Genomic DNA, 23379 nt, shown 5'->3' with positions numbered 1-23379 from the left:
CGCATGTCATGCAGAGGTGGGTGGGAAGGGCTTAGTCTGACAATCAACTTTCTCTAAACTGCCTCTTTCCTATCAGCATCTTTGCTCTCAACCCTTAAAGAAGCCCTGAATTTTACCCCCATCCTCACCCACCCCCACTGTAGACACCATGGGTGAAAATGTAAAATGTAGATGTCTCCTGGCATCCAGGCCTCAGAGTGGAAGACAGCAGCTGCATGCAGGGGCAGGAACAAGTCAGGGAGGATGCTTTCCAGACCAGAGGCCGTACATGGGAAGCAGGTTCCCTGGGTCCAGCTGATGGATCTGCACCGGAGCCCTGCGTCAGCTGCGGCCTCCCTGCCATCAGAACTGGGGTGTGGGCTAGGCTTCTCACACAGCTGAGAGGCTAGGCACTTGGCTTTCTTTCTGGTGGTATGAGCCGCTGTTTTTCCTTATGCTTAAACATTCCTATCACTAAAATTATGAAAATGTTCTACAAAAAGATTTCTGAAATTTTGCAGAAAAATTGATTTACTTCTTGGTCTTTGTGCCTAATTCTAGTTACCAGTATATGTATATTCTCTATAAATATTCTCACTTGAAGAACTTTCAAATATGTATATATGTTTAGTTTTTAAACTATAGCAAATACAGATTTTTCTATTTAGGAATTTTTTTATTTTTGAAGAAAGCACTAGAGCAGTGTTTGTCACTTTTTCTTTTTCTGGGTAGCTCTCTGCACCAGTTCTACTGAAGTTCTATAGAGAATCCATATCCTGTAAACCGAACCTGTGATTTATGCTTCTGAATGAATAAAATACAACTAATGGAGTTACTTTCTTCTCAGGCAAAGTATGAAGAAACTGCAAGAAAGAGAGGTATACCTTTTATTTAAAGAAAGTTGTGAGAAAATTAGTTATAAGTGGTAGCCTTAATAACAAATTTAACACTACCTGCATCTATGGAATATGATTTGGAATTATGTAGCCTTCCCAAGCCTACCAAGTCAAAGTGTATTAGAAAAAAATAAGGTATTTTCCACCATATGTGGTCCATGTTGGCTATGTACAGCTCTGGATTTTTGTGGACCTAGGGAAGGGATGGACAGTTAAAAAATAAAAGCAGACACTCAGTATTTGGGCCTGTGGAGAATCATGAGAAACCAAAATACCTTTAATAGATTTGATTTTTAAAAGAACAAAAATAAGAATAGGAAAAGTACCATAGGGTTAATCAAAATTAATGTCTAAGGCAAGGTGAAGAATGAGATATAAATGTGGAAGCAAGATTTAAGGCTTCTGGAAGAAAAAGAAATGCTTTGTTTCAGGGTTGGCTTGCTGCGTTTCCAGTCGGTCTGCAATTCATGAAGTGCCGTGTGGCTTACTTTTGTGTGATCTAGATAATATAACATGACTCCTATTTCCCTCAGTAACTTCCTCTTAACATTTATGATTTTCTGCATTTCAGGCCCCTCACTGGGTTATGAGATTGGAATGTAACTGTTAATTTTAGTTCGATGTCTTTGTGAAATGCATTCGGCTATCCACACGACATTTCTCATTTCTTGTTCCTTCAGCTTGGTGTACGCATAAAACACACCATAGTGGAATTGCCTGTTGAATGCCAGCACGTTCATCTGTACCTGGGGAAGGAAAAAAAAACATGGACCATCAACTCTTCTGGAACATACTACTTTAATCAAATAATATTAAGCTACAGACTGGTTTGTGCTTGTGTAGTGCTTATCTGTATTTAAATAGACAATTTCTAAATTGTGTCAAAGAAAGGAAAGCAATAGGAAATTCAGCAAGTCTAAAGGGAGAGCGTCACTCTGCAGAGAAAGGCAGACAACAGTAGTTTAAAAAGGAAGTTTGTAAAATCATAAGACAAGCTCCAAATCTCAGCAGCACTGCTAGCACCAAGATTCCTAGGAGGACTTTGGGGTGTGTGTGTGTGTGTGTCTGTGTGTGTGTGTAACTTTGTAGTGATATTTATTTGGCTTCTAGCTAGTAGGCTGGTCTCATTTAGATAAAGTATTTTTCCTTGGCCACAATTTTTAAAATTTTAAGGTGGTTTTTAGGCTACTGAACTCCCTTTCAGGGTAATGTCACAGGCCTCTGGAATTTGGACCAGGTGATATTATGAGTTTCCTTAGGATGCTCTGAAGCAACTTGACATACAGTTGAATAGTGGTTTTCTGCAGAAGGCAGATCAGTAAAAGAAAATTTTCAAAAAACATTTTTTTAACTGGGGTACAGTCTGAAATGGAACAATTCCTTTATTCTTTTCCATTTAGAAAAAAGGAGAAGAGGTACTGAGTCCCACATGTAATTCTGAAAACCTCAAGCAAAGCAGTCAGGAAGGGGAGGCCCCCTGCTCTTAGAAACAGGCACACATTTTTCCTGCCAAGGGCAGCTCCTTTAACAGCTGTCTTTGCAACAGAAGTGCAATAGTGTGGAATTTTAAAACATCCCTAATATATGGGAATACTTGCATTGTTTTTACTTCTTTCTAGAGAATCGTTAGAAAATGTCTAGAGTAGGACTTACAAGAAGACCCCCATACTGCTTTCTCAAGCCAGTCTAACCCTAAAGTGTGGGTGAATTTCAGGGTTCTCTGTCAGTTCCAATCAGACTGAGATGGAAGGACCAGTGGTTTTAGGGAAATGAATAAAGTACACTAGAAAAAAGTCTCCAGATTTGGGGGACTTTACCTGGCTACCCTCCCCCAAAGTCCTCTTGTTGCACACGTCAGTAGCTCAGGAATTGGCTATAAATGGATCAAGTATTCTTCTGCCTTTTCAGGGAAAGAGAATAATCTAGATGGGATGGATTTCCATGCAAATAATTCCTAAGTGTTCTAATTGTGTGCAGGAGTGATAAATCCTTCTTGAAAAGGGGATGGATTCGAGTGGGATGCACTTAACAGGGTGTGCCCCCTGGGGACAGTCAATATGTGATCATGAGAACATCCTAGCTTTGTTTCTCTAGATAATTACAGAATGGCTGCCTTACTTCCAGAGCTTTGCTATGTGCACATCTGTCTGGATATGACAATCCCACAAGAAGCCATCATATGTGAACCACAGTGCCTTGACTCTCCAAGGCAGAGATACTAACTAATACACATTCAAACTATGAATGTACATAATCAATTGGCCTGATCAACTGTAAAAAGAAAACCCAAGTAAAAAAAAAGAAATACTGAGACCCAGAGTATGACAAAAAGAGTGTATAAGCTAGCAGCATTTCCATTTACATCATACCTCACGCTCATAAAATATATCCTCCAATGTCTTTCCCCCACTGCCATCACCTACAGCCTCAAACAAAGGCTTGTATAACTGAAAAACAAAGACAAGAAATTGTTTTTTTAACAAATTTTCATTTTTTATAAATATAAAAACTATATTTTTCCAGCAATATAGAAACTGTGCACCCATCTTAGAAAATCTATCCAGAAGGCCTGGATTTTTTTTGTAGGATCTTTGGCTTCTTGAGGAAATACCAAAAAATCCAAACAACGAGAGTACAGATGGCATTCCATCCTATTGGCTTGTTCAGGCCTACAAGGCAAGAGGCAAAAGCAGTTCTACTTTCAGTGTACACTGAGCTGATTTCCACATTTGATTCTTAGGGCTAGTTAGACACATTATAGAGGCTAAATGAGTGCTTGTGGTTTAATCAGTATGGCTTCATGGGTTCTTTGAGATGACAACTGATTAAAATTCATTATGGAATTTCAAGTGAGGAAGGGGTGAAAATTGGGGAGAAACTCAAATTTTAATATTATGCTAAAGAACCTCTTGCAGTGACACAAGAGATGTCACAAAGGTTCACACATTGTTTGCTGGCTTATCTTTCCTGGAGGGTTTCGGAAATCCATAGGCAAAGATAAGAGGGGTGTCATTCCAGTTCTGGAAAAGCTACCTGGAGGGTCTGTATGTTACTGTCTGCAGGTCAGAAGGAACGGTACCAGGGGATGAGGTTATAACCTTGAGCTGAGAAGCTTCAGGCTCTCTAAGAGCAATTGGGTGCTGGAGTGGGAGAGGACATAGCAGCCCTCTTTCCTTTCCCGAATCCTGGCCAGTGAGCAAAGGGAGTGGTATAAACAGTATGTCCATATTTTCCCCTGTCCTTCAAGTAGACAGTCTGTACCTAACACTGTTTGCCCAATGGGCACTTGAAAGGATGGCTGGGTCAGGCTCTTTTACATAACTCTGGCATGAGCTCACATTTCCAGAACACTGCACCAGTCCCTTGGGGAACTTGCTTTATCAAGCACTTCAAAAAAAAAGGGCTCAAATGACCGTTCCTTGGAGATTTAAACAAGTACTTGCTTGGCAGGAACCTTAAAAAACACCAATAGCTTGGGTTAGAAACTCAGCGTATTTCTTTGGGAGAGACATTACAGCAAGAGATACTGCTTTCTATTGCACAAACATTATAAATGTTTTAGATAAGAAGTGTAAATGTGATGTGCGGACCTCTAAAGTACACGTGATGAAATCACACAAGACATTTCGGGAACCTGGGATAAACACATACTCCATAATGGTCCGCTACTCTCTTCATTTGCTCGAAGTCCTCTGCTTGGGCCAGTAGGCGCAGTCCCTCGGGATAGAGCTTGCCACAGGTCGGGTAGAGGGTCTCGCGGTCCTCTTTGCTCAACTCAGTGCCAAAGGAGTTAAGAGTGATAATAAAAGCACGTCTGTCTGCCTCAAACTGAATTTGCAAGACATAAAATCAGTAAAATTGAACCATCTACTAAACGCTCTAGACAAATTCATTTCCAAAATGATTTGCTTTCCTTTCCTGATCTATGTCTAATTATAATACAGACATGTGTTATTAATGTTCCCGTAGTCTCTTCCTGTAATGGAATAACTCTGCTTGCCAGAGAAGGATCACACAGCAGTGACAACAGCCCAGGAGCCCAGGACCTCCCACTAAACTTCAGTTCCCAGGCTCTCTGTTATTAGTTACTCATGTGTCTCTCTCATGTAGGCCACTAGAGTCTCAAATGTGTCTTCCATAATAATTGGAATAATACCTACTTGCTGGGGTCGATTCAGAGATAGAACAAGGTAATGTAAATAGAAGGGCCTAGCAGAGTGTTTAGCACAAAATGTGCATGTCATACATGTTAAACATCCCTTTCTGCTTGTTGATGTCAGTAGGATTTTTTACATAATGAAACTGTGCTACTTACCATTTGTTTGTACTTTCCTGGTTTTGTTTTTATTCTTTAAAGTTCTAGGTTAGATATCAATAAATTTAAGTCTGTAGCTAAGGATTACAGGGCTCGGGACAAGTGATCTTCCTCTCAGGGCCTCAGTTTCCTTATTTGTAAATGGTGGGGTTTGGCTACACGATCTCTCAAGTGGGTCACATGTACTCCCGGCCTGTCTTCTCTGTGTTGAGCACCACTAGGCACCCGAGCTCCCAGCCCCACGGCAGGCCTCTCTGTCTTATCTAACCACGGAGTCCTTCTTGAAATTGCCTTCTCTTCCTTTGGACTCCTCTTAGTTTTCCTTCTACCTACTCTGACCATTTCATCTCAGTCTGTCCTCCATGGGCACCTCCTCTGCCCACCATGGGAGTTTGCCATGATGTCCTTGGGCTAAGAAAGCCTTCTCCATCCACCCAAAGGAACCTGCAGTTACCACATTATTTTAAAATCTGTGCATGTGTCTTTCACCCCACCACACTCTAAAATCTTTGAGAGATCATGTCTCTCTTGTTGATTGTTCATTTTTGAATATCCAGTGCCTGACACAGGAAGATCTTAACTGTTTACTAAATCCAACGGAATGGTCCACGGTTCTACTATGGTTCTACTATTTAAAAAATTCTCTAATATTCTCTACAATGTTGCTATCCAAGGTGTGTTTCAAGGATTAGTAGCTTTGACCTCACCTGGAAGCTTGTTAGAAGTTCAGAATCTTAGACCGTAGTCCAGACCTAGTAAACCAGAATCTGCATTTTAACAAGATTCCAAACTTATTCATATGCACATGAAAGTTGAAATGAATTGCTCTACAATACTATGTTTGACTAATTAATAACAAATCCAGACTTGCAACAGATTTTACTGGAGCTCTTTTGTTAGAACAGGTGTTTCCTATCAGTACAGTGAGAGTTGGTTCCTTCTGATACTTTTGATTGCTCTCATGGAAATTATGGGTGCGCCAGAAGCGAGGAGTGGGCTTATCTGGAAGCAAAGGCAGCTGCCTCTGGCTACTGAATATAACCAGTCCTTCCAGTAATTTCAGACTTTCCAGGGATAAAAGAAGAAATGCAAGAGGGAGATTTCATGGCAATAAAAAAACCTTGAAATAACAAATAGGGCAGGAGGAGCAACAATGGAGTTAATTGTCCCAGATGATCTTCAACGTCCTTTCTAGTTCTAGAATGTTAGAATAATAAGGAGAGAAATAGGGCCAGGTAGGCAGCACTGCAGGCATGCAAGGCAGAGGAGGAAGCTGCATGGAGTAGAGCATGACATTTTGGAGGAATGGCCATAGCTCCAACCCTGGGGAAGCAGCTGGAGAGGCAGGATTGACAGGTAGCTGGGGAGAGAATAGGAGAGGCTTCACAAGCCATGCCAAGAAGAGAGGACTTTGACTGATGCAGCCGGTTATCTGAACACGCCACACACTTTCCAACTTCTTGTCCTGGTTAATACTTGTTCCCTTTGCCTACAGAGCACATACTCCATCCCATAAGTCTCCAGGTTGAAATCCTACCTGTATTTGAGGGTTCCATCCAATGCAATCTTTTTCATAAGAAGCCCTTCTCTTTCCTCTCTAATTGGATATGATTTCCTTTGACTCCTTATTATACTTTAATTTCCCTTTTATTATAACTGTCTATCTACTTTACTACTTCTAGCCGAGAGGCTGTGTGTGTGTGTGTGTGTGTGTGTGTGTGTGTGTGTATTCTCTTAGTGAAAAGAACTATAATTTTTGAATTGTAAAGGAGCTATTCTGTCTTTGACTATCCCTAAGCAGACAGTTTGCTATGACATCTGATTATGGAGGAGAGTAGATGGGGTGGTACTAGTTTCCTGTAAGCCCTGTATCATTTTCAGAGGGCAGGCAGCCTGTGTGGTACAGTGTACATCGGATGTCTTTCCTTTCACTCTACCCTTCAAACACTCATGCATTTTAAAACCATAACTTATTTTTTGTTGTTGTTGCAAAAGATAACCATGCAGTGTTGATGTATTCAAAACCATTATCCGTTGCTCATGATGGAGTTGGGCTCATTGAGTCAAAAATTCTGGCCAGTTCCTTACAGGAGGAAGGGTCTCCCTGGTGGGAGCAGTGGATAGAGGGGTCGATGGCAGTGGAAGAGAGTGAAGTGAACTGGGACCAAACCCAGCCTTATTAGCATGTGTACTGACCGAGGGAGATGAAACAAACATATTCTGTGCTTATTTTTCACTGCTTCATTAACCTTACAGACTGTCAGAAGAGCAGGAATAAGAGACAAACAGTATACTGCAGCACATTTGTCTGGAACATAAGTCAATTTCTTTTTTTAAATATGAAGCTACAGTCTTGTGATTAGGTCACATTTTAACCTGCAAGCCTAGGTTAATGCCCTCTTCCACTGTATTCAGTCTTTTAAAGTCTCCTGTCAAATGAGATCAAATGAGAATATTGAAGAACTTCAGAAACTCTAAGTGCTCTATAGTTGCACAAATAAAAGGGGAAGTAATTACATGATCTGGTATATTTATATAAAACTGACAAGCCTCTTCCAATCATATCATTAGAAATGTTATAACTGCATAACATACATAACTGATATTTTTATATAAATGTACAAAGATAGTTAAATGGATTTTTATTTTTAACACAGCTTGAAAAAAATCTAATCTAATAAGGTAGTATCATGGGTATAGGAAAGGGACAAAGAGAACACAGGGTATATAGTACTTTGACCAAATCCTCCTGGTGATAAGTATTCTGCTAATACCGTGCTATCCTTTTTACATTTACAAAGACATAATTCTTATTTACTTCTGATTTTTGTAGCATGTGCAGTATGATCTTGCTTAAGAATTAGCACAGAAGAGCAGTTTTTATACAAAAGAACTGTGCAGGTGAATTTGATGTAGACGTAATTTAACATAGATAAACATAAAAGAACTGGAGCCAGACTACCTGTATTCAAATCCTGACACTACCACTTACTAGCTGTTTGACATCGGGCAACTTACTAGCCTTCTCTGTGCCTCAGTTGTCCCTTCTGAAAATGAGGTACTAAACTACCCATCTCATTGTGCTATTTTGAAGTCCAAGTGAATTTGTGTATATAAAGCACTTAGGATAGTATCTGGTATATAATAAATGTTAGCTATTAATAGTGCCATTGTATATCTCTGTAAGGTTATTATTTTTTCTTTTTTTATTGAATGAAAGATTCTTTAAATACTAAGTGCTTTACAATTTTGAAGTTTCACATTTCATATAATCCCAGAATAACCCTTTTTTCCCCCTTACCCCTCCCCCCCCCCACTGGTAACCACTAGTTTGTTCTCTATATCTGTGAGTCTGCTTTTTGTTTGTTTGTTTGTTTTATTCACTGGTTTGTTGTATTTTTTAGATTCCACATGTAAGTGATATCATACAATATTTGTCTTTCTCTGTCTTATTTCACTTAGCATAATGCCCTCCAATTCCATCCATGTTGCTGCAAATGGCAAAATTTCATCCTTTTTTATGGCCAAGTAGTATTCCATTGTATATGTGTACCACATCTTCTTCACCCATTCATCTGTTGATGAACACTTAGGTTGCTTCCATACCTTGGCAATTGTAAGTAATACTGCTATGCACATTAGGGTGCATGTATCTTTTCAAATTAGTATTTTTGTTTCTTTTGGCTATATACCCAGTAGTGGAATTGCTGGTTTATATGGTAGTTCTATTTTCAGTTTTTTGAGAAACCTCCATACTATTTTCCACAGTGGCTGCACGAATTTACACTCCCAACAACAGTGTATCAGGGTTCCCTTTTCTCCACATCCTTGCCAACATTTGTTATTTGTATTCCTTTTGGTGATAGCCATTCTGACAGGTGTGAAGGTTATTAATTTTAACATTAATCTTTTCCTACATATTTTGTAGGTATAAACGACATGAACCATTTCTAAACCACAGGAATTATGCCATGTAGAAACTACATTTTTGAGCCAGAGATAATGTGGCTTTTTATAGTGTGGCTAGTAGTTAAATTTATGAAAAGAAAGGGAGGAGCTTCATAGAGTCACTAGGCTGCTTGTGTTATGTTATCAGCATGTCTGGAAGAGACTAACTCACTTTCTGACAATTAGCATGCCATGAAAAAAATGTTATTTATCGATGCCCACTCTCTGTATAATATAGATAAAGACAAAAAATATTTTTTGGAGTTCTCCAAGGAGTTCTTACTTCAAGGACTGCTTTGACCTTAAAGTTTTAACAGTCTCTTTAACTGTAAAATGTTAATAATTAGATATTTGAGGGGAGCTAATTTTATCAAATGCAGTTTCAGAACATTTGGTTGAAATATATGCAGATGAGGTTATTTCAGGTTTTTTTCTCTTCTTACCCAAAGGGTAGTTCTTATCAGGCTTTTCTTGAAATCAGAAGTCACTGAACAGCTTAAATATCTACCCACCAGTGTACAAGCCACTGTAACAGATAATCTAATGGTTAAAGATATTCTTTAGACAAAACTTTGTTTCACAGGGCAAAGCAAGAGATTTTTAAGCCCAGAATGGTTTTTTTTTTTTAAGATCCAAGTGAAATAGGAAACCAGAAAGAGGGATCTATGTCAAATACTCAGTGCAAACTATGCCCAGAATTCCCCTCAGACCATTCTGATCTCTGGCCTGAGTCCCTCATGCATGTGCAGATTGACATTGCAAGCAAGAGGGCCTGTGGTCACAGATGAAATCTGTGATGATAAAGAGGAATTAAAGAGAATATAACATCAATTAGAGAGGTTGGAACCAATGGTGGCATCTGACACATTGTGAGGTTTAAGTGGGCATGGCAACTGTGAATCACTACCCATAGAATCTTCTTGCCAAGAGTGGGGATGCTCAACGGTTGTTTGGGGCAACCTTTACTTTAGGATTTATATAAGGAACCATGCCCACAGTAGACTTTGTTGCCAAGTTGTGGGGGTCCCCAGCTGCCCAATTTTGGGAGGGAAGTTGGTGATTATTATAAGAGTACCTATAGTGCACCAATTGTCCAAAGCATGCTAAATTTTTAACTAATTATAATCTACTTTCTTCATACTACATCAAAGTGAATCATGATCAAACTTCTATCAAAAGCATTCTTTTCTAATTCAAAAATAACTCTTACATATAGAAAACTAAGAAAATACCTCTTTTAACTGAAGACATCAAATGATATATGTATAATAAAATATACTGCTATTTTATTTCTAAATAAAAGAACTTCTAAGATTTAAAAAATTGGTAGGATTATATAAATAAAAAGTGTATAAGCACATTATTTGACATAAAAAAATTCAAGGACTCTTTCTTACCTCAAGAATGGGACACATAATTTCTGCTGTGACATCACCATGATTCTTACAGAATTTATAGAATGCCTCGATGTAAGACTTAAAAAGAAGAAAGATCATAAGGCAAGAAAATGAATATATTTTCCTTTTGGAAATTTCTAGATCAGCTTTTCATGGGTTATTACACTCTTTAATGGAAATTGAATTACTTCTCCCCTAGGGATATATTTTATAATAAATTTGGTGTAAACTTTCACCTTGAAGCACATTGCACAGCCTAAAAAAGGAACTCCATAAAAGAACAAAATTGTACTTATCATAGCTTATAATTACTCAACAAGCACTTTTTTGCATGCCTCTTGGATTATTTCACACTGTTGATTCTTGCTATTCTAACAAGAGTGCCAAACTCTCTTATGAGCTCTGCAAATAAGTCTAGATTTGGTCCTATGCTGATATTTAATGTCTCCTAGTGCTCAGGAGACACATTTGGGATGGCATTGAGCATGAAAGATACACTGGAAAGGCAGAGTCTAGGCTGTAGAGGCAGCCTGTGTTTGAATCCCAAATCTGTTACTTACTAGCTAACTGACTTTTGCCAAGTAAATTTACCTCTCCATGCTTCAGTTTTCTCATCTGAGGAATGGGGATGGCACATAGTTTTGCTGGGTGGATTAAGTGATCTAATGCCTATAAATGCTTAAAACAGTGCCTTCTGTTAGCTATATCTCAGGGATGCTTCCTCTAAGCCCGTAAGTCTTTATATAAAAAGGAAAACTGCTGCAATGCAATGCTTTTGAGAGGCCCACATGTTTCAACATAAGAAGCTAGATATACAGCATGGCAATGTATACATATATGAATATATATATATATATATATTCATTCAGGTACTCTATGAGAGTGTCCAAAGATGCTGTAGTGGTGTGAGTGAAAATGGATAGATTTTGCTCAGCCCTTATTACACAGAATGACTCAAATGGCGGCAGCATCATCCAGACAGACAGCTGGTCAGATTATACAAAGTGGTGCCTATGATGTTGTGTCCACAGATGGTCATCTTGGTATGCTGCACACTGTCAGTAGATTAAAATTGTGTGGACAGGTTAACTGTGAAATTCAGGGACTCTGTTAACAGGATTGAGGACAGAGATGGACACTACATAACACAAGGTTCACTATGTATGCTGGTTCTTTTGAAATGGATTCATATGGTTCACCGCACTCATCTATCCACCCACCCATCATCCATCCATCTATCCATCCATCCATCCATCCATCCATCTATCCAATTGACACCTTTTATGTTCCAGGCACCATGTAAAGAGTTAAGGGTACAGAGAAGCATGGGATCCTCTCAAGGATCTTGCTGGCTGGGAGAAGTTGACATACATGTATTTAACTAGAAGACAGGCCAGGACTAAAAGAGCTTTGTCCCCAGTATGCCTAGCTTCATAATTCAGCAGCTGGCTAACAAGCAAGTAACATTTAATAAAGAACTCTGGTTATGATGTATTATGTAATAAAGAAGAACATAATATTGGGGGAAACAGTTACCTTGTACAGTTTATTGCGCAGTATTTCAATATTCAGTTCGTCTAGAGTATTTTCAGACATACAGTCTTGAAAGAACGGAGCTGAAAGCAGAAATTATTGTACAAAATAAATTAATCAAAACATGATTATAAACTGTAGAAAATGTCTCCTGAATGCACCACCCTCTGCCCACCCCTAACTAGGACACTGTGGAGTGGCAATCCACAGACTCGGTGAGGCTAACAGTGATGGTGACAAGAAGGGTGATGACTTAGGAAGCATTTGCTCTGTGCAAGCTGTCACCAAACACTGGATATACTTGAACTTATTTAAGCCTCACAACCTGGAACTACTCACTTTATGGTTTACTTTTTGAAGCCCCCCCGACACCTGCCTTTAGATAACAGTAATATTTACCATTTGCAACCTTACTATGTGCCAAGCATTGAGTTGTATTAAAACCGTCTTAGTTTTCAAAACTCTGTTATAGTAAGATATTATTGTTTTTAAAATGAGGAAACTGGAGTGAAATGAATTGTTACAAGTCACCTGGTTGGTGGTGGGCAGAGTCTGTCATGCTTAGGGATATCTGCTTTCAGACTCACCCTCTTTCTGCCATGCTATGCTCCATTAGCACTGGACACTTAATAATGATGTAATTTTTTTCTTCTTAAAATTTGTTTTAAACAGCAACTATTTTGATGAATGATCAACAGTGAATAACTATAATCCAGGTTTCCTGACAATAACTGTATAAAATTATCCCATTAGTATTTTAAATGCTACAACTGTTGTCGGTGCCAAATTATAATGAAATTATCACTTATTTAATCATTGCTTCAGGTCATTAGACAGACACTCCTGAGCATCTCAGAAAAATGGCATTCTTAAAATTCCTAAAACAAAATGTTTCCTATATGCAGCCTTATTAAGACAGAAATTTAAAATGAAAAGATAAGGAACTAAACATATAAAACCCAGCTAGAAAATTAATTTTTTGAAAAATTACAAGTTCTATCATTTATTTGCTATGGTCAGGAACAAAGTACAGGGGTTTGGAGGTCGGGAGATGAGCCCTAGCTCCTTCTCAGCTACAAATGGTTTGCATGTGATCTGGTATACTTCATTGTCTTGATCTGAAAAATGAGGGAGCTGGACCAGATGATTCTTTAATGTCCATTTCACTTCTAGGAATCTATATAGTATGACACTATATTCATGGAGAAAATTGTGAATTGAAAGTGCATTTTCTAATACTGTGATAACATACACAAGCAGCTGTGCAATTATTTATGCATTCATACCTAATGGTGTTTCAACCAGAATGGCATTAAAGAGATCAGAAGGTGTCTCTGCAATGTTGACTGCTTCCATTTCTGTGAAACGGCCCAATGGGTGGCACTTCCCCAGAATTTCTTTCACAGATTTTTTTTGCAATGCACCGTTCATCAGTAGAATCACATTGTCTATCATGTAACTGCACCTGGTGTAGAAGAGGGCTCAATCGTTAGGAAAACAGTTGCATGAGAATAAGAAGCATCCCTCAGGTAAAAAACAAAAAACAAAACAAAAAAACAAAGCAAAGAACCCACTTTTCAGGCACACACGCTTTCATTAAGGAAATATGTATCTCCTTTTATTTTAAACTCTGGGTTTTGAGAGATGTAGGTGAGGTAAAATATCTGACTCTCAGAGGGTACCATAGTTTGAAAAACCATGTTCACAGTTATAATACCTGACTGGTGGGACCACACAGTAGATGACCCTTACACAGTAATTGCCAAATGTGGTGGGTGGGGCAGAGAGTAGTGAGGGTGTTAAATTGTTTGGTTTCTCATAATGGACTATGGGCTTAAAAAGTTGAGAAACACAGACCTAAAGGGTTTCATTCTACTTCAAAAACTGACTATTTAAATCTTTGATGAAGCCCATCGTTGAGTATTCAAAGTTTTAAATATTTAAAAATAAATAAAAATATTTATTAATTTTAATATTAAAATGTTTTATGTATTAAAAATTAAAATATTCTGGGTTTTTTTCCTCCTATGAGAGCAGATAGTCAACTTTCTAGCGTTTTCCCCTCCCAGAACCCCAAGAGTCCATAGGTTCACACTTTACGTGATTTCTCTATTCAGTATAAGCTCTACCCAGGATATTCCAAGCGATGAGGTCAAGAAGTAAGAGAGACACAGTCGCTTCCTTCACAGAAAATACAGTTTAAGGGAGGCACTGGTACATTGCAACGCAGCATACAGGATGCATAAAGGAGGTTACAGGGTGGTGTGGGGATTCAGAGCTGGGCACTAAACCAGTCTGGGATCAGACTTCCTAGGGAGTGACATTCAGGCTGCAACTTGCAGAATGAGTAGGAGTTGTCCAGGCAAAAGCGGTGGCTGGGAAAGAGTGCTTCCAGGCAGAAGGGAGAGCATGTGAAAAGCCCCAGAGACAAGAGGGACAGGAACAAGGACGTTCTTTTGCCTACTGAGCACTGGAGGTGGGGCCCAGGCTGAACGTGCAGGGTCCTGAAAGACAAGATGAGGAATTTGGATTGAGGGCAATGGGAGATGCTAAATACTTCAAGGACAGGGGGAATTATGATCTATGTAGATAGAATATGCATTAAAACAGGATAAGAGGTAAGCCAACACTTATATAGTAAAGTGCTTTACAAAAGTTATTTTATTTAATCATGATACTTACACTGTGATGATGACAGGTACTATTATTACCTCTGTTTTACAGATGAGGAACTGGAGGCCCAGACAGGTAAAAATCTCACCCATAATGACACAGCTAACAAATGAAGAGGGCTGAGAATCAAACTCAGACAGTCTGCTTCTGAAACTTTTCTCTTAACGCTCAGATTATGCTGTGTTTAGTTGTCAAGGATGACACACAGGTTTCTAGGTTTAACAGTTAGAAGCTGGAGCCATTTATTGAGATGAGAGCACTGGAGGAAGAACGGGTTGTAGTGGGAGCTGATGTTTTGGACCGAATGAGTTTAGATGCCCAGGAGGAGATGCCAAATAGGCCTCGGACGTCTAAGTCCTGAAGAGACAGCTGTGGACCAGAGACATTTAGGGAGCAGGGCAGGGGGCGCTAGTTTAAAGGTGGAAGCAGATGTCTTGGGAATGCTTGAGACCACATTCTAGAGTGTATGTCAAGAGTTCTGTCCTGAGAACTCTGGGGAACCCCAACATTTAAGGACCTTGATAGAACCTGAGAAGGAATGACCAGATGGTAGGAAGAAAACCAGGGAAGAGAATTCTAGGGAGAAGAGGTTAAAGGCCACAGGAAAGTCAAGGTAGACATTGAAACAAGGTGTTCTCAGGGTGCAGACGCTAAGAGGTCATCTGGCATCACAAAACATGTTCAGTGGAGTTTGCTTGTGGAAGGGAAAGGGGAGAAGCCAGAAACCTGACCACTGTGTGTTTAAAATGAGTGGGAAGTACAGAGGTTTTTGGTTTAATTGTTTTGTTTTTTAAAAGAGTTTAAATTATAAAGCAGGGGAAGGTAACTGTATGGAGACCCAGGGGCCAGAGGAGCTTTGGACTTTCAGTTTTGGTGTTTTTTTTTTTGTTTTTTTGTTGTTTTTTAAGATGGGAGAGAAGAGAACACGTTTAAGAGCTGAGGGGAAAGAGGCGGCCAAGAGGCTGAGGTGGCGGCTCAGAAGACGGAAGGGACAGCCAAGTGATGAGACAAGGTCCTCCACATTTGGCAGTGATAGGACTCAACCACTGCACAATTTAGGCTTGAAAAGAACACCTTTCACTGTATGAAAATGAACCTGGCCACTTAGAAGCACTGTCACTGGAGTCTGGCTGCAAGGGTTACTGACTTCCTGTGCAAGAATGCATTTCCAGCAGGATAAGAGTCTCTTGCATTGCAATTGAGCTTCTGCAATGTATCCCAATAAAATTTTTACCTAAAGAAGTTTAGAAGAAGGCAATTATCCCTTTATAAAAAGCACATGACTATAAAGTTTCTTCACTCCCCCAACAGCAGTACCAAATTTGGACATTATAGAATTTTAGAACCCTTTTTATCTCTTGAAAATGATTTTAAAATGGAAGTGCTTATTTAACTGTCCCCTTATGGCTCAAAAGCTATTACCTGAGAGGGGAATTGCCAGCACTTAATAATCCTTAGCAGACTCCAGATGTTTAATTGTTCCCCCACAGCACCCCGGTAATGTAACAGCATATGAGCCGCCAACATTCCCAATGTGCAGAGGACTATGAGACCAACGCTGACGGGGGCAACCAAAGTCAGTGCTGTGAGAATTTAGCCCACACGTAACACTCAAGCCTATGCCTGTACAGTGTGTGTGGGGATGTGCACATGTGTATGTGTGCACATGTGTGTCTGGAGTGCTTTTTTTTTTTAAAGTTAATAGAGAGGCTAGGCCCTCTATTGCAAAGAGCAAGGGCTATGGAGATTGAATTGTTTTATTTCAACTCATTTAAGTGGCCTTGTTTCTAAGATGGGACAACAGTAGCAGTTCTCACAGTTTTGTTCAGAAAATGAAGTGAGACTCAGGATTTGGCCCATGGCAGGGGAGAGGGGTATTTTTCCTGTCCCTCCCTCATCTCTGTCACATAGGCAGCAGGTATATAATTATCATTGGCTGTTTGGGATGCCGGGGGGATAATGTGCCCAGAAGACCGCTTGCTCTTTCCAGAGTATGATCTTGATAGACCTCTAGGGCCCTGCCTCCAGTGGTTAGGGAGGAAATCTCTACTGGCGTTGCTTGAGTAACGTTTGAGTTTAAAGACATCTGGGTGCTCACCTAGCTCAAACTCCTCATGTTGTAAATAATTGTGCTTATCAGTAGCAACAGAGCCAAAACTAGTGCCCACTCTGTTGGGTTAATTTTTCTCCCACTCATGGTCTAGACAAACATCTTCACTTCTAGCCCCTTCTAAATATTCTCTTCTATAATTTTCATATTGGCATCTGTGAAAATCATGAAGTCACCTGAAATTGTAAGAGTAAATGACTCTATTTCAAAAATTTTAGGTTGTAAAAATAATAATTTTTTAAAATGCCAACGCTTCTTGAGGTTGTTGCTATGTGCCAGGCATTACATGCATTACACTGCATTACATTACATACATGCAATACATTATATGCATTACATGCATGTTCCCATTCAAGCCTCTCCACAAGCCAGTGCTCTAAGGACCATTTTTACCACCACTTTACACATAAGAAACTGAGGCTTTGAGGGGTTCCATGCCTCATCCAAGGTCACACTGCTGGAAAGGTGCAGGGCTGGGACCCCACAGCCAAAGCCCCAGCTCCATGTTGGATTCAGATAAAGCAGCTCCAGCCAGAAGATATTTTAACATTTCCTTTTGAAGTTAGCACTGACCTTTTTCCTTTTGCTCCCAAACTTATTTAAGGATCTTGAAGCTAACTAAATTACATTTCTTATTTGATAACTACCACATTCTGGGCTAATATAACAGTTGCTAAATGGTCAGATAATGTAGAGACATAATTTGGTGAGTTAGAGGAACTGTTCTATGGATAAAAATTTTAAGTACTTAAGTGTCATTAGCAACAGCTGAGAAACGACCGTCATTCCCTGAGCACTTTGGCACGATATGGTTAGACAAAGAGAGAGAGGTCTTCTGAGAACACAGGTGACGTTAAGTGCAGAAGAAAGGTGTCAGGTCCTTTCTGAAGACACAGCTACAAAGATAGTGGGCACAGGTAAAAGCCAGGGAATTTTACAAATCCTTTTAGGATTCTCTCGTCAGATTTTGGGCTGAGCATATACCTGCACTATTTGACCCTCCCCAAACCATACTAATATTCAAGGTATACGAAAAGGAAAACATTCATCAATACAGTGACGTAAGGGAAACAGATTTCAATAAATTTCTAGAAGATCTCAAACAAATAGAATCTTATTGATGGATTAGAGCAAAAGAAGTCACTGATCAGAATGTACACGTGATAAAGCAGCGCAGAGCTGGGAAGTTATCAAGAAAAGTGTCAAGCTTGGATTGGTTCAGGAACAGAGATAAGGAATGGGATAAATGCAAGGGGTCAGGGTAATTAACTACAATGACTTTCTAGGGAAGTGACCTCCCAGGTGGGGTAAGGCAGCAAGTTTGAAGAGCATTGCCCTGGAACAACATAAAACAATTGTTGAAGCTATGCACTAACTCATTTAAGTTGATATATAAAAACTTTTATTATAAGTTTAAATACTGCAAAAATATTTCTGGTATATTGTGAATGTCAGTATTTAAAATGAACCTGTTAAATCAGTCAAATTAAATTATCCAATGAAGTATCTGAATACCCACTTGCTAAAGACAGATTTTTGTCCCCCTAAAATTCATGTTGAAGCCCTAACCCCCAATGTGATGGTATAAGGAGATGGGGCCTTTGGGGCTATTAATTAGGTTTAAGTGAGGCCATGAAGCATGGGGCCTACATGATGGGATTAGTGTCCTTATAGGAATAGACACCAGAGAGCTTGCTCTCTCTCCCTCTGCTACGTGAGGACATAATGAGAAGGCAGGTGTCTACACATGAGGAAGAGAGCCTTCACCAGGGAACCAAATTGGATGGCACCCTGATTTTGGACTTCCATGCCTCCAAAACTGTAAGAAATCAATTCCTGTTGTTCAAGCCACCCAGTCTATACCATTTTGTTACAGAAACCTGAGCTCACTAAGACACTACCACTATTCAATTACAAATACATAAACAGAAGGAAATTATGTTGTTCCTTATTTTTTTTTTCTGGAAATGTTATTTCTATTCCAATTCTCTGATGAAATTTTACCCTAATATAGCATTTATGTCTTTATGTTGAAAGTCTTTTATGGCTCCCTATAACTCTATGTACATATAATAGAATATTAATTTTTCATTTCTTGTGATCACAGGCTTCAAATGTTAGAAGAAATTTTATGAGTTATTATTACAATTACTACTACGTGGGCACAACAGCATGGTATAAACTTTTAAAGCTTTTTATCTTGAAATAATTAGATTGACAGGAAGTTGCAAAAATAATACAGAGAGGTCCTATGTACTCTTCACCCAGTTTCCACCAGGGGTTACATCTATATAGCTGTAGTGAAACATTAGAATTAGACAAGTGACATTGGTACTCTGTGTGTGTGTAGTTCTGTGTTAGTTTATCCCATGTGCCTATTTGTGTAACCACCACAACAGTCAAGGTAAAGAACTACTGTATCATCCAAAGATCTCCACTGTGCTACCCCTTCACAGTCACACCCTTCTCTTCCCACCCACCATCTCCTAACCTCTGGCAAATACTAATCTGTTCTTCCTGTAACTTTGCCATTTTGTCAATAATATTTAACAGGAATTGTATATTATGTGACATTTTGAGACTGGCTGTTTTAATTCAGCTTAATTCCCTTGAGACACATGTAATACATACAAGTTGTTGCATGTAAATAATTTGTCCCTTTATTGGTGAGTAGTATTCCACAGTATGTGTATACTTGTTTGTTTAACCACTCACCTATTTAAGGCATTTGGTTTTGGGGTTTTTTCCCCCAGTTTTTGGCTATTATAAATAAAAACTGTTATGGAAACTTGTGTCAGTTTTTACATGGAAATAAATTTTAATTTATCTGGGATAAATGCCTAGAAGTGCAATTTGAGTTGCATGGTAAGGGTATGTTTAGTATTTTAAGAAACTGCCAAACTATTTTCCAGAGTGGCTGTACAACTTTTAGAGAAGTGTATAAACCTTACCTCTTTTAAAATCTCCTTACCTTCCCTATTTATAATAGAATTGTCTTAAATATTTCCTCTGCATACAGAAAGGACCACATCAGACAAGTATTAATTTTTGCTTCAACTGTCAAATATAATTTACAAAATCAAGAGGAGAAAGTCTATTGTATTTACCCATATTTTCCTCTTTTTTTATTGTTCTTTTCCTGTTGTTTCAGACTCCTTTTATCATTTCTTTTCTGTTTCAAGAACTTTGTTCAGCCATTATTTTAGAGTAGGTCTATGGGTCACAAATTCTTAGTTTTCATTTATCTGAGACTGTTTTGAATTGCCCTTCATTCTTGAAAGATATCTTCATTGTATATAGAATTCGGAGTGGACATCTCTTTCCTTTTAGCATTAAAAAAATGTTACACCCCTTCTTTCTGAACGCCATGGTTTCTAATGAGAAATCCACCATTGTTCACGTTGCTTTTCCCCCACAAGTGTCACAGCTTTCAGGCATTTTTGTCTTTGTCTTTCAGAAGTTTGACTATGATGTGTCTTGGCTTGGATTTCATTGGGTTTTCTTGTTTGGGGTTCACTCAGCTTCTTGAATCAGTAGGTTTGTGTTTTGCCAAATTTAGAAAAATTTTAATTACTGTTTCTTTGAATACATTTTCAGCCTTTCTCCTTTTCTCCTCTCCTCCTGGGACTCATTGCTGCTGTGTATTTTGGGTCCCAGGAGTGAGGGAGGGAATGGAGTTGGAGGAGTCTTAATCTTAAAGGATGTAGAGGGAAGAACTGGAAGCTTGAGATCCAGAAGCTTGGAGAAGGGCTCTGTGCCCACCTCACCCCCCCACCCCCCCAGTCACCCCTGCAGACTACTTCTGCACTTCCACAAGCTAAGCAGAGGAGCCACTTGCACCCCATCATATCAAAGGTACATACTATTAGCATAGTTTATGACTGTTTGTGCTGATCTTGATCACCTGGCTGAGGCAGTGTTTGCCAGATTTCTCCACACTGAGAAGGTACTGCCCCCTCTTCCCATATTGTACTCTTTGGAAGAAGTCACTATGTACAGTCTACCCTTAAGAAGTAGGGAATATGGTTCCCCTCCTTGAGAATGGAGCATCTACACAAATTATTCTACAAGGGAGATTTGTCTCTTCTCCCTCATTTATTAAGTTAGCCAATCATTTATTTAGACCAGGATGGTCTCATAAATATTTATTTTACATTTATTTTATATTTGGGGTGATAATTCAGTACAACTTCCTTTATTTTGTTGCTCAAATTGTTCCAGCTTTAGCCACTAAGGGCTCTTGCAGTTGGCTCCTGTGTGCTCCTTTAACATACCCAACCATTGCAGGTTTTTTGTTTTGTTTCGTTTTTCATGTCCTCATATTCTGGTATTACAAGACAGTTTAAGCTCATCTTGTATATTTCTTGCCCCAGTCCTAGAATTAGCATTTTCTCCAAGGAACGCTGATTCCCTTTATGGGAGAATGGTATTAGAAACCAAGATCTGGGCATTAGGTGGGGTATTTACTAGTGTGGTTTTTATTGTAGGCATTCTCAGCTAAGAGCAAAGAAATATACACATACCTACTAAACAAGGATTCGATCAGAGTATTATTCTCACTCAGTAGGTCCCACTTCAAAAACCTTATCCATGGCCACACTTCCTTCTACCACGTAGAAGCAGAGTATTTGCAAATCTTCAGCTCCAGGCAAAACCTCTTTTGCCAGCCTCAGATCCATATTCTTTCACTTCCTTTCTGTGAATATGACTACCTGATTTTCTCATAGGCACCTCAGTCACACTATCTCAAAAATCTTATTGCCCCTAATCTTTCTCCTTCTTCTGGAATCTCTATCTTTATCAGCAACCTCACTACTCTTATTCCTAAAAATCTCTCAATGGCTTCCTTCTGCCTTTAGAATGAAACACAAGTTTCTCATCATTGTATGCAAGGCCCTTCATTCGTTGGTTTCTGATTACTTCTCTGGCTATTGATGTGAATGATACCATTAAAAAGAAAGTATATATTTTAGAAGAGAGAATAGAACAGACCCCAAAAAACTTTTAAAGGGTGGGAAGAAGACTTTGCAAGAAGAATGAGGAAAGGCCAGGATGGTAAAAGGAGCCCAAAGAGAAAGTGTCATCACAGAATGCACAGGATGAGGACATCTACTGTGAATACTGTGGTGAGTTATGAAAAAGCTGAAAATATATCCATTAGACTTAGCAACTAGAGTGGTTTCGAGGGCCTGGTGGGGTAGAAAATAAGACTGGAGTGGGTTGAGTAAATAAGTGAGAATATAGGAGTAGAGACTATCCTTTTTAAGAAGCTTGGCATCAAGGGGTGGGAAAGGGTAGAATACCATTATCTTCACGTGGTTGCTGTGTAAATTAAATCAAATCACACATATGAAAACAGTTTGGAAATCATAAATTGTCACAGTAAAAGGAGCCCAATCTTTGAAACAGATAAGCCTAATTCTAAGCCCAGCTCTGTTACTTAAAAACCAGTTTAACAAGAGCTTCATTTCCTCATCTTAAATGGAAATATTTATTCAACTTGAATGGTTGGCACCAGGATTAGTCATACATATGAAAGCATTACTGCGGTGCCTCCTGCAAAGAAGGCGGGTCATACATCCTTAGAGGAAGTTAATTCTCTATAAACCGGACCTTGGAGGAAGAGGAGGAGAAAATTATAAGCCACATACATAATCTTTAGAGTAAAAAATTTGCAATGTTCATACTCTTTCATCAAGTCTGAGATTTCTACATCTCTGTACTTTTACACTTAGTTCTAGTTAACAGAATCCTTTCTAAATTTACCTATTGCTCTTAGAAGATAAGGATTTAACCCCTGGTATGGCGTGGAGACAAGAAGCTGAGTGGTACAGTCATTTGGAAGACAGAACATCCACAAGACCATAAATCATAATACCTGTTGGGATACTCACCCTCAGGTCTGATTTATACCTTTCATAAAATCTGTTACCATCCTGTTCTACATCTTATAACCCTAGAATTATCCTTGTGTGGTCATTATTTTATATGATGTTTCCTTTATGATATCTGAACTTCAAAATATTTAATGTTTTCTCTTTGGAAATATAATCATTAATCTCAAAACAATGCTGGTTAACTCATCATAAATGATAGCTGCTTTTATGTATAAAAAGGTCTGAACCCCTTTGTTAAGATGGAAGCTCTTCATGACTCAGTCTGAATTCTCCTTTCGGGCACGACTGGATAGGAAATAACTTGGCGAATTTGGAGACGACAAGAGATTCATCATCTCATAGCACTGTGACTAAGGTTTGGCTTCATCACGTGAGCCACACCCTGATGTCAGGACTGGTTCCTTCTACCTAAGTGGCTGGATCAGCATCCTTTCACCTGCAACACATAATACAGTGTTCTCAGTGATAACGATGCTGTTTTAGGCGAGCAGGACTGTGATATGATTCTAGGTCACACTTGTACATATGGAAAATACAAGATCAGGGACATAAAATGCACCATCAAGAGTAATTGTTCATGGAAAGTATAGGGGTGTGTGTGAAATACATTAGGTGTACTTAAGTTATTTCA

General features: G+C 39.0%; 1 protein-coding gene across 1 annotated transcript in view; it reads right to left on the bottom strand.

Annotated features, from left to right (window-relative positions):
• Nucleotides 1-896: 896 nt before the first annotated feature.
• ATP6V0D2 (ATPase H+ transporting V0 subunit d2) overlaps nt 897-23379 on the bottom strand; it is a 46236-nt gene continuing 23753 nt past the window's right edge. Inside the window, exons 3-8 of the mRNA XM_061171555.1 lie at nt 13355-13533; nt 12072-12151; nt 10536-10613; nt 4527-4703; nt 3245-3322; nt 897-1621 (exon numbers count right to left, since the gene is read on the bottom strand). Coding sequence (XP_061027538.1) covers nt 1460-1621; nt 3245-3322; nt 4527-4703; nt 10536-10613; nt 12072-12151; nt 13355-13533 — 754 coding nt within the window. The 3' untranslated portion in view covers nt 897-1459. The remainder of the gene's footprint in view (nt 1622-3244; nt 3323-4526; nt 4704-10535; nt 10614-12071; nt 12152-13354; nt 13534-23379) is intronic.

This window comes from Eubalaena glacialis, chromosome 17, assembly GCF_028564815.1.
Source record: "Eubalaena glacialis isolate mEubGla1 chromosome 17, mEubGla1.1.hap2.+ XY, whole genome shotgun sequence".
Taxonomy (NCBI): Eukaryota; Metazoa; Chordata; class Mammalia; order Artiodactyla; family Balaenidae; genus Eubalaena; species Eubalaena glacialis.
Note: the sequence above shows the minus strand (reverse complement) of the source record. Positions and strands in the feature narration are given on the sequence as shown.